Source organism: Camelus dromedarius, chromosome 25 (assembly GCF_036321535.1).
Source record: "Camelus dromedarius isolate mCamDro1 chromosome 25, mCamDro1.pat, whole genome shotgun sequence".
NCBI lineage: Eukaryota > Metazoa > Chordata > Mammalia > Artiodactyla > Camelidae > Camelus > Camelus dromedarius.
In genome coordinates, this window is record NC_087460.1 from 2,892,337 (window position 1) to 2,904,336 (window position 12,000).

General features: G+C 56.8%; 1 protein-coding gene across 4 annotated transcripts in view; it reads right to left on the reverse strand.

Annotated features, from left to right (window-relative positions):
- CRACR2A (calcium release activated channel regulator 2A) overlaps positions 1-12,000 on the reverse strand; it is a 96,033-nt gene continuing 84,033 nt past the window's right edge. For all 4 annotated transcript variants that reach the window (XM_064478942.1, XM_064478941.1, XM_064478939.1 and 1 more), the window contains 3 exons: positions 6,582-6,683; positions 4,025-4,101; positions 1-2,573 (listed from right to left, as the gene is read on the reverse strand). In XM_064478942.1, the coding sequence (XP_064335012.1) occupies positions 2,489-2,573; positions 4,025-4,101; positions 6,582-6,683 (264 nt within the window). In that variant the 3' untranslated portion in view covers positions 1-2,488. The remainder of the gene's footprint in view (positions 2,574-4,024; positions 4,102-6,581; positions 6,684-12,000) is intronic.

Below are 12,000 nucleotides of genomic sequence, written 5' to 3' on the forward strand. Positions count from 1 at the left end.
GTCGTTCCAAAAAGAATGTATTGTGGTAAAATATACATCACACACATTTACCATTTCAACCATTTAAAATGTCCAATTCAGAGGTACTAAGTACATTCACAGTAGTGGGTGCAGCCATCACTCCCTGCCCTCCAACCTGAGACCGTGTCCACCGCCCCACAGAGAAAGTCCTCCGGACACCACGCGGGTGAAGGTGCTTCAGGGACGAGTGCGGTACCCAGCGTCTTGATGGCACCCATGGGACCTCCACCTGCCTGGTGTCTAGTCAGTGCCAGGCCCTAGCAAATACAAAGTTCTGAGACCAGAACCCTGCTGGGGGAGCCGGGAGCCTGGAAGCTGGCCCCCTGTCCACCTTCAGTGCAGCAGGGGAAGATGCAGAACAGCCTGAGGCCAAGTCTCCAGCTTTGTCCTATTAGCCACGAAATAGGAGACGCTCTTACCTGAGGCCCCAGCTTCTTTCAGTTACCAAGACGTGCAGGATTTTCTCTCCCTCCTATTGTCTTTTGCTCTGGTCCCTTCACGGGAGACAGACGACATGCGAACGCTTGTTTAGAGCTTTTCAGTTGGCTAAGTCCCTACCCAGACTTCTCACACGACCTGCACCCCGCCTTGGCAGACTGGTAGGGCAGAGAGCTGTTTTATGGATTTGCAGGCTGGGGCTCAGAGCATCAGGCGGTCCTGGGTTTTGCCCAGGGCCACCAACTTGTGAGCAGGTTCTCACTCTGCACAGGTCCTCAGGGGCTAGAGGAAGCACTGGGACTGGCGCTGCTGCGTGAAGGTGGCTGGTTCCGCTCCAGGAAGGAGGCAGACCGGGCAGGGAAGCACGTTTCACGGCGCGGAGCCCGGGCCACGCTGGGCCACTGAGCTGCCTGCAGGTGACAACGGCGCTGAGGTGGAGGCTTGGATGGGCCTCACGCTGTCACAAAGGCAGTCAAATTGCAGCAGCTGGAACGCTCCTTGGCACTTTGTTTTAAACCCAGAAGCAGCCCCTCATTCGCACCAGTAAGCCAAACCCCGCAGGTCGCCTCGGCCACAGGGGCCAGGCGTGCAGCCACCAAGAGGTGGGCCTTGCTCTTGAGATGCCAGCTCTGCTCTCACCAGGACCTCCCGGTGAACACTGCCGGCCAGACACCGCGTGACAGGCGGTGACAGAGGTGAGTGCTCCCGCCCTCAGGAGGCAGTCCCTGGGCGCCCACACCGCCTCCACGGAGTGGCCCGGCAGCCCATGCCCCTGTGCCGGGTCACCCTGAGCCTCTGCCCTGGACACCTGCCCACGGAACCCCAGGTTCCACAGTCACATGACCCAGACTCACTCTGAGGCCCCTTGAGGGCCACATGCTTCAATCCTTGTTTTCAAGCCAAAAAAGCTCCCCCCTCCCCATACACGTGCTCGGGCACCTGTGCCGGGTGGCGCAGGGGCCGGTGCCGTCACAGGGGTGCCGCGGCCGGCAGTGCGCTCGGTTCGCATCTCAAACGCCTGCAAAACGCCAACATCACGGCCACTTTTAAAAAGAATTAATACAGCCTTCTGGAAAAGGTAAAATCAAATGAAGTCAGCAGCTGTGGACCTGGTGTCAGGCCTCCCTGCCTGCCTGTCAATTTACCGAGTTAATCAGCATGTACGATTTTCTGAGAGCTATTTTGAGGACATTTAGAAAGTGGCTTTTACACGCTGTGTGTGCCTTACTTACACCCTCCGGACACGGTCGCTCTGTTTAGCAGCAGATGGTTCCTCCCCCCTCGTTTTCTTTTCTTCTCGTCAAAGTCAAGCCTGTAGTGAGCCCACTCCCTAACCCCAGCAAACACTTCTCACCCCCAGACCACCCTGGAGTCGGGGTTGTGGGTGGGCGGTGGGGAGCAAAGGCGGTGGTTTTCAAAGGCACGGCTCCAGAAAACCCAAGCGGACAAATAGGGGAGGTGTGGAGGCTGCTGAGAGAGGAGGGGCCCTGAAGCTGGGGAAGGAGCAGGACCCCTTGGTGGACAGGGTGGAACCGGAGGTAGGTGCCGAGGTCCATGACGCATGTGCCGAGAACATCCCATCGGGTCCAGAGACAGGCTCTGAGGCCAGACCAACGCCCTGGCACCACCCAGCACTGTCTCTGGCCTACAGGAAGCAGCAAGTCGCTGGCACAGTTGCCACGGCAACCTCAGGGGCCAGGCTCAGAGGGGCATGGGCGGGGGGAGAAGGCACGCGGTGGATTTTCTGGAAAAGTCCATCTGTTTCTTTCCCCCAAGAAACCAAGCTGGTGGAGGAGAAAAGAAGGGAACAGGCCTCCGGGTCTAGACACAGGAGGGAGAGAAAAGACCCCAAGATGCACCAGGAGCAGCTTTCCTGGCGGGATGTGCTCCCCTTCCCTTGGGGCACGTCACCCACAAGGACAACGGTCCAGGCGGGTCTCGGTCGGGGCCCTGGTGCAGGAGCCCGTGTGCAGGAGGCAGGGGAGACCCTGTGGCCTCGGGCCCGGGCGGGGGTCCTGGGAGGCCTGTATCAGCCGCAGCAGGCTTTCTTCTTGGCGGGGCGGTCGACCTGAAGCGTGTCCTCCCTCACTGTGTCTTCTTGCTCCTTGAGGATCCTGGGAGAGGGGAAGGTACAGGGTCACAGAGGAGAAGCTGCTAGGCACCTCAGGTTACAGGCCGCCTGGACCATAGGGAGGGACCCAGCCTCACCGGAGCATCAGAGACAGTACTCCAAGTCGCCCCCTGGCAAGCCCAGGTGCACGACTGTAATGGATAAAGCCGGAGTACAGTCCATACGGCTCCTTCACAACGCCTCCTCCAGGAAGCCTCCCCGATCCTCTGGGTGGTGTAAGTTCCCCAGCAGCACTTGGCCCCTTCCTCTGCTATAACCCCATCACCAGGGGTAATGCACTGTCCATGGGTGGCTCCCTGGGCAGAGAGTGAGCTGCTGGGAGCAGGGGCTGTATCTTTGGTCTCTGCAGCATATCACAGTACTGGGCACACAGCGGAGGCTCAGGAATGATACTGATTGGCTATTAACTTTATGGAAGGGCTTCCCACTTGGCCCCAGCTCCAGATAAAATATAAGAGGTGAAGGATTAAAAATAGCAGTAAGTATCCTATCTCTGCTTTATACTTTCAAAGAACTTCCACCTCAACATCTCTTCTGATTTTCACAACAGCCCCTGGGTGGGCAGGGAAGGTACACACGGATATTCCTATGTTGGGGGTCAAAGCTCGGAGAGGCAGGGTGACTTGCCTGGGGGATCAGTGGCAGAGAAAACCCTAGAACTTTCCCCATAACTCCCTAGGTCTTCCATAACCTAACCCCTCCAGTGCATTGAAGTTGTTCTGGGCTCTTAATTACTCAAATAAAAATAGGTTTGAGATGCCCCAGAATGAATGTTGAGCATAAAATGAGCTCTAGTCAGTATCTGCTGGATGGAAAGTGGATGGATGGATGGATGGAATGGTCGGATGGACAGAATGGACGGATGGATGGAATGGTCGGATGGACAGAATGGACGGATGGATGGATGGAATGGATGCATGCGTAGACGGATGGATGAACGCGTGAATGTCGAAGGATTAAAAATTGGTCTGTGTGGTCTGTTTCCTTAGTTTCGGTGTAGGCAGAGGCTTATGGGACCAGTCCCTGAGCACCATCCCCTTGGGTGCCTCTGTCCCCATCACAGCCCCTCTTCTTGGCTGCCCCTCCCCCACCAGGAGCCCGTATCACCGCCCTCTTGCCCCTTCTGGCTGCCAGCTAAGCCCCACTAAATATTAGCCAGCGTTGAGGGGCCTCTGATGTGACCTTTCCCAGGGATATTTGCATGTAAAAGGGGATCCCTGGGAAAAGGACAGCCTTTAAGTCTCAGAAGGCAGCTGCGGAAGGGGTGACAGGCAAGGGGGCTTTCTTTTGTCACTGTGTTTCAGAGGGCTACCCATGACCCCTGGGGTCCCACACAAAGGCCGAGGCCTGCAGCCCCTTTACCCAGGCAGAGGCAGGGCCTCCCCCGGGACCGCACAGCGGGGGCACGTCCCCTGCTTGGTTGTCTCTCTTTACCTGGCCAGATGGAGCACGGACTCTCGGGTGTTGTGACCGGAGTAGGCACTGCATTCATAGAAGATCAGACTGTTCTCCTGGAGTCACAGAACAGGGAAGGAAGGAGGAGGTGGGGGCGCTGGAGGGGGCGAGGGGAGGCGGAGGAGAACGCCTGTCCGCATCTCCCACGCCCTCCCTTCCTCTCGCCCCCTCCCCACTCCGTGCCAGGATGATTTCTGTGCCCTCCGGCTCCCTGACTGATGGGGCGTCCGGAGCCATCGGTAACCCGGGTGAGCTGTACCAGCTGCAAACAGCACAACGTGCGCTGCGGCCCCAGCGCTCCACGCCTCCAGCTGCTGTCCGGTGTGTCCGGGCCCGTTTCCCGTTTTTGCTCCAGCCTGGGAAGCAGGCAAAGACTCAGGGCACCCTTCCCACGTCACAGGCGGGGAAGCCGAGGTGAGACGCCCTTCAGGTCGCAGCAGGGGTCCCAGCAGCCAGCGCTCCCCAGGACGTTGGCCCAGTGAATTAATACAGTTAAGGAATCCTCCAGCAGCCCACGTGTCTCGGGACAACACCCATCACTTCACTGGGCCAGCATGGGGGTGGGGTCAAGGGTCATTGTTATCCACTCATCACTCCCATCAATAGGTCTCCTGCTTCGCTAATGCCAGTGCTAGTGGCATCCGGCATGAACCCTGGAGGCTGGTGCCCTGTGGGGATGGGCAGTTGGGGATGCCTGCAAACGCTGGCCCCACCCATCCTCTGCCCCCTTCACCAGCCCCCGGCACACCTCTGTCCCACCCCGACTCCCCTTCGACCCGTGGCAGAATGGAGGCTCCGTGGTGGGGGTGGGGCACGCCCGGACCCAGAACTGGGAGACAGCATTTGCCTTCCAGCTTCAGCCCTGAGCCCACCAGGGAGGAACTGGGTGATAATTTGAAGAAATCACTTAACTTCTCTGAGTCGTGTTTTTTGTTTTCACTTACAGAAAAAAAAAAAAAAAAAGGCGGGGGGGTGGGGGTAGAAAGAAGAGAAAAGAAAACGGGATGGTAACACAGGGCTGCCGTCCCTCGATCAAAATCCTTGAATCCCGATGCATCTTGGAATCCAGAATTTTTACATTTTAAAAAGAAGATGCAGGCACATAGCATGTATTACATAATAGCCTCAGCGAGTCCGGGAGAGCACCCTGTAATCTACTGTATGAATATTTCTTCAGGGGAACATTTGAATATTCATTCAAAATGAGGTGAACAAAAACCCGTAAATGGTCTCACAGCAGTTCTGGTCAGGTTTTTCTGCCAAACAAAGTGCAAAAAAAGCCCGTCCCTGCGCTTAGAGCTCTGCGGATTCAGGATGGTGGATGCAGGTCTGCGTGTGGACATGCGGCTGCCGGGGGGGGGCCCTCCACAGAACACCTGTGGCCCTCCTCCCTCCTCCTCTCCCCGCGAGCCTCGCCGCCTGTGCCCGCCTTCCCGGCCTCCGAGGCCAGGAGTCTCCGACTAGACCTACGAACACACTAAGAATTACGGGGTCCTGGGAAATCCTTGTGGGGAAGCACCAGCGCCCCAGACACGTGGTTGCTGGAAAACGCTCTGCTCGGGCCGGAGGGCTGAAGCTTGCTTTAACAGAAAGCTTCCCAGCACATGCCCTGAGTTTATCTTGGGCTTGCCTCTGGGAGGCTCAACCGTGGTAGGAAGGGTGAGCTCTCTAACAGAGCTGTCGGGGGGAGGGCACGTTGTCTGGTGGGTGGTGAGTGCTTCATCCCTGAGGGCGACCAAGCGGGGAAGCACAGATGATGGGATTCAAGTATCGGATGTAGGACTGAAGTAAGTAATCTCCTTATTGTGAGTGAAAAACAACTGCCTGCCCTGTCAGGAAGCGAAGGATGCTGCAGCCATCAAGCCCTCACACTGCAGCTGCCCCGACGGGGAGCCCAGGAGGAGCTCAGGATGGAAACAGGATGTTTGATACCAAGCCGCCAGCCACTGCAGGCACCCCAGAAAATGGCACCCCCCCAAGGAGACTCAGGATGGGGACGCACAGGACACTGGCCCTAGACATCGAAGGAACGATTTCAGTGAGCCCAGACTTTTGCAACTTCCCATTCACAGAAAAGCGCTAAATTCCTTAACTTGCGATGTCTGCTTTTCTTTAATTAACGCTAATCTTTGGATGTTCCAGACTAGCTGGTCTCTGTTGCAAACACTTCTGTGTATCTTGGCTCGTCCCCTACCTCTTCAGATCCGTCCCTCAGAGCGATCTCAGGAGTGAAGACTGCAGAATGTCCACCGAATAAAACAAAATTCTCAACTTTGAGGTTGAATAGTGTTTTCTCGGCTGACATTGCTATCTGAGGATTCGTAATTCCGAGTTCCTAGAAAGAATCTGGGAAACTGCCCCCACTCAAGTCAAGTCCATCTTACAGCCTGTGGCTTTCTGGCAAGTTCCACATACACAGCAGCTGGACCGTCCCCACGATGCCAGGACACCCGTCTGGCTCACTTGCCTCCTTGCCCAGGGGCTCCCGGAAAAGGTTCCCGCCCTGTCCAGAGAGATGGGAATGCCCGCCCCTTACCTTGGCCAGCTGCTCCCCCAGGCCCCGAGGGACTTCCCGCTCTTTCTCGTTGTCAATTTTATTGCCCAGCAGAAGAATGGGAATGCGGCCTCCCACGGCTTCCTGTGGGACAGATAATCCCCCTGTGAGAGAAGCATCCCAGAAGGGCAAGCGGGAAATCCTGGCTGGAAAGGCACAAACCGGCCACACATGCCAGGCGGTGACAGAGGAGACCGCTGTCCCCCAGAGTCTCAGTCTGCAGGGCTTCTGTGAGGTGCCCAGCCCTCTCAGTGCAGAGGTGCTCACCCTGCTCCTTGGATCCCAGATGGAATGTGCCGGGCCCCCCCACCCCCCGCACCTTGTGTCCTGGCAGTGGGAGCAGGACGAGGTCACAGCTGATGCTGATAAAAGAGAGGTCCTTCCAGAGCCACTGAGGGCACCCCCCAGGGACCAGACGTGGTCTATGTGGACCAGAATAAACAAGGAATTGCTGAGACGGGCTTGGAGGTGGTTTGGGGGCTGCGTGGTCAGCAGTGGCGTCTCTAGGTGCCTCAGATTGGGTACGTAGTTCCCTGAGGGTCAGGTCCAAATCCGATTCATGGTCCTGGGTTCACAGAGCCAGACAGATGACCGTCCTGTGCCTCCTGGGAGGGCACCGTACAGGGAGCCCTGTCATGGGTGCCCTGGCTCTGAAGGAGCCCTGATCAGGAGGGACTAGGGGCCAGTGCAGCCGCCCTGCGTGGGCTGGAGGAACAAGTTTATTCGAGGAGTCAACTCTGCTCACTCCTCCAAGGCTGGGGCGGATCAGCCAGGGGCCTGCACCCCAGGGGCCTGCACCCCAGGGTCCCTGAACCCCAGGGCCTCTGCACCCAAGGGTCCCTGCGCCCCAGGGTCGCTGCACTTCCCTTGTGGAGAGGAAGTCCTACGTGGGCCTCTCCTGGGGGCGAACAAGGGCCTGGGCTGCACAGTTACCAGGCGAGTCAATATGATAATGCTCACGTTTACGCCGGCGCCTAGTTTTGCTCTGTGAGACATTTAATTAGGGGCTTTCCATCATAATTCGGAAACAAACAGTTTTTCACTGTCGCTGTGCATTTTGCTCAGTAGCAAGGGCTGTGGGATCACAGAGACCAACCAGCGGTGCCGTCTGGCCCCCAGTCCAACTGCTTCACCTTCGAGTCCCTCCAAATAAACGTCCGCAGTCCAGCTGCACATCCCTGACTCTAAGTTTAAAGGCTGTTCCACTCGAAATGAAGCCTCCGTGCCTCCTCAGTCTACATGCTCGCTCTTGCCGCAGCTCAGCAGTGAAAAAATGCTCATTTATTCAATGAGACCATTAGAGCTCAGAAAATCCAGGAGGATGTTCGACCAAGTCAGGCACACAAGGATCCACCTGTTAGCATAGGCAAACGCCATTCTCTAATCTTTGGCTCCAAATTCTTACTTCCAGTGACCCTGTGCTGCCGAGTGTCTTATTAACCAGACGGCTCTACAGGCGGTCTCTCGGCGTACCCACGGCGAGACGGCAACGAACATTCACACGGCTCCCGGGCACCACGAGACCTCACAGCGTCTTCTGGTCCATCAAGAGTAGCCCCGCTCATGCGCACGGCGGCTGATGCCCTCGGCGGACTGCGCTGTGTTCCAGTTATCTGCTAGCAAGGAGCCCCCGACGGTGTGTGGGGAACTCTCGGCTCCTCAGTCCAACTGTGGGTCCCGGGAAGCCCCCCTCCCCGCCTGTGCTGTGCTGCAGAAACTTGTGCGGTGAGATTTTCACCGAAAAGGAAGAAAAGTGGAAGAATTGGGAAAATGGGCCAAAAGCCCTGCCGTTCGGAGCACAGCGGGGGAAAGAGATTTGCAGACTGATGTGTGAGGATGACTAAGGCTTGTGGGATGTCTTGACATGGAAACGCTCTGAAAATAAGAGCATCAGACTTGAAATTCCAGGGCGGAACTCTAACCCGGAACCTGGTGTTACCTGTGATGGGCAATGGCCTGTTTCCTTCCTTGCAAAGGGGATGCTGGGTCCTGAATGACCAAGCGGGCTGAGGTAGGGGACCGCCAGCCGGGCCTCTGGGCCCCGCACCACCAGCACAGGGCTGCCTCTTGGACAAGAAGAGGCAGTCTTCCTTCTTAAAGTGATTCTTGGATTAAAAAAAAAACAATAATGAAAGAGCTTAGAAAGAACAGCGGGAAAAAAAGCCCAGGCCTCAGCTGGAGCTGTGGTTTCTGCTCTTTGCAACATTCTTCTTTATACAAACTCTCTGGACACCTTGCTTCCCCTCCACGGGCCCTGGCCTGCGCTGATGAAGGAGGGATTAGGCCTCTCTGCAAAACTATGGCAAAAGTAAGTGAGAAATCACACGAGGCCAGGGCGCGTGAGACCCATCCCGGGCAGTCAGTCTCCCACACAGGAGGCGCTGGGGCTGGGCTGGGGTCTCCTGGTCCTCTCTGACTTAATCCTCACAGCTTGAGCTGCTCACCTGCCTGCTAGGGTGTCAGCCTGCTCACTGCTTGGACGAAGATGCTAATGATTATGCACCAGATGAAAAGTCCAAAGGGCATCTCCTTTGGTGACTAAGCCTGAGGCCACCCAACCTCGGCTGACACTTCTAGAGATGTTGGTGAATCCCGGCGGGCGCCCCAGGTCGGAGGGAAGGACCGGAGCTCCTGGGTGGGGCACACGGTCTCTGTGCCACGGGTCTGGGCTCTGCCACGTGTCCCTGTGGGATCTGCCCGCCCCTCCTCATTCCCTCTGTATTCCCTGAGCTGTGAGGTGAGCTCTGATATGGAAGCCTCTCCCCACCTTCCATCACTTCAGTTGCCTTTCTCTGAACTTGAGCCTCTTGGAAGATAGATTTGTTGAAATTCAAAAGATTACCCCTCTCTGACTTTAAATAACAAGAGCTGTCAATTTGGAGCAAGGGCTGGATTTCAGCTCAGGATGAGCAGCTGTTGTGATGTGTGTGTGTGTGTGTGTGTGTGTGTGTGTGTGGGTATGTGTGTGTGTGTGAGTATCTACTTTATTTGCTGGGAGACAAAAGCACTTAGCCAGGATAGTGCTGCTGTCTCTCCAGACCCAGAACAAAAACTTTCTCAGCACGTTAAAGCATGCAGTTAGGCTAAGAAAAAAAAAAGGCTGCAAAATTATATCTTGGGGGTTTCCATATTTATCTGGCCCCCCGATGATGAGTCAAAACAAGATTTATTTGTGTAGCTCGTTCTAAACTGCCAGCACTTCAAGCTCAACTTGGAACGTGGGGGGAAAAAATCAAACTGCTGTTTTTTGCTGCGTGCTGCACATCACTCCCAGCGACACAGACCACAGAGCGTGAGCCGGCCAGGGGTGGGGGTGGGGAGGGAAGCGGGCCTGGCCCCTCTCAGCTGCAGAACTGCTTTGCTTGGAGACTGAAGCCAGAAGGGCTGAAGAGAGATGAAGGCCTCTTTTCCAGAAGTGGATTTCGACCTGGGCCATGGACAAGGATGGAGCAGAGCACAGTGGCAAAGCCCGTATCCCAGCTGCCGGACAAGCCGTGTGTCCTCGACAAGTCCCTTCTCTCTGCAGCTCAGGACTTCCCATCTATGAAGCAAGAGCCTCGGTGAGATTAATCTGCACATTCTTCTTCCCCCAGCTCAGAGTCACTGGTCTTGCTAGTTAAGGACGCCGGTCAGATTCCATTCCCTTGACTTGCAGACCTAAGAGGACAGCGCTCACAGTTCAGGTTAATGCGTGGGGACCGCAGACACTGCAGACCAACAACCTGGGCTTGGGAGAAATACCAGCCCATCAGGCTGGGACCAGTCCTATGTTCTCCACCTGATGCAGGCCCCAAAGTCTTCAGACGTCCAGTACGTCTCACGATCTGAACATGGGGTCCTCAGAGCCTGAGGAACTTCTCCTGCAGACTGGACTGGTTAAACCCATGCAGGGGAGGTGAGCAGGTCCGGCAGGGCCGGGAATGCTAAAGGCTTTGATTTCCTTTGAGTGTACAGGAAAGATGAACTGGCAGGAGCATCTTCACAGAGAGTGTCTGGGCCCAGCGTGGGCTTCTTCTGCAGGAGGCCTGCAGGCCAGGCAGAGGTACCGAGCTGGGAAGAGGCCCGGGAGAGGGCAGGACACACCTGCCTCATAACACAGAGCAGCTGCCTGCATCTCTTGAGCCCAAGGAGTTTGGTTCCCCATGGGCTGGAAAGATCCTCTAGGGCCCTCTCATCCACATGCACTCCAGCTCCATCCTGGACCCCCTGAGAGTCACATGCCACCCCCTGTGGAACGTGGGGGCCAGGAGGAACCTTCCAGAGCCTCCGGTTCATTGTTTCACTGAGTGGCTGGCCACGTTTCATGGTCAGGAGGTGGCTGGGCTGGGACAGTGAGAACTTCCTATCCAGGGAAGTCCACACCTCCCCCAGCGCTGTTCCTGCCCCACAAGAGTCAGTCTTTGCCGTGTGTGATCGATGGCAATCTCAGCCTTTTCTGCAGTATCGCTTTTCAGGATGAGGAAAAGGCAGCTGAGAAGAGCTGGTATTCACTTAAAACTAAGGTTTCGGAAAGCGCCCCCTCCACCCCTCCTCCTCCAGGTCGGGGAGCTGGGGAAGCACTCGGAGCGCTAGGGAGACACAAAGTGGGCCACAGACACTGGGTCCCGATGATACTGGGTGTCAAGGTTTCATCTCTGATTGCTGGTTGCCAAGGCAGAATGCCTTAAGCGTTTCAAGAATCTTGAGAAGAGGCGGATTTATGATGCCACTGTTCCACGCCTTCTACACACACCCCACCGCCTGCCTCAGCCCTCTGCACGTGCCCACGGAACCCCGGGCCGCGGAACCGGGTCGGTCACACGGAGTCCTCCAGGGCGCCCGGCGAGCGCCGGGCACGCAGGTCACACCCAGCCAGTTCCCGTCGAGGGAGCGCCGGCGTCTCTGAAAGTGGTTTAGAATCTTGCTTCTCCACGTGCTTCCCTGGACTAGCAGCACCGGCTTCACCTGAGAACTTGTCAGAAATGCCGTGTCTCAGGCCCCTGCCGGGACCTGCTGGACCAGAATCCGTGTTTCAACAAGGTCCCAGCAGCTCCCGGATACGATTCGACTTGGAGAGGCACTGGCTTAGGCTGGGAACCGTGGCGGCTGAGACTCAAACGACCTGGCAAACTTCGGCTCTCGTTTGGATTTCTAGGCCCGGAATCATTCTGCCTGGGCGGGGGGTGGAGGGAGGCCCCGGAATCTGTCCTGTTTGAGCACGCCAGGGGTGAGCCTTCCAAGTCTGGAAGCACCATCACCGGACGCGGACCTGCGCCTTTCACTAAACCTTTACAGCAGGAGAACTCAAACCACAGGCCATGCAGAAAAGCCCCGCCCCACGCGGATGCCTCTGAGTTGACCGCAGGCGGACCTCCTGTGTCGGCGTGGCTTCCGTGGACACTCTGGGGGGGGGGGCGCGGCT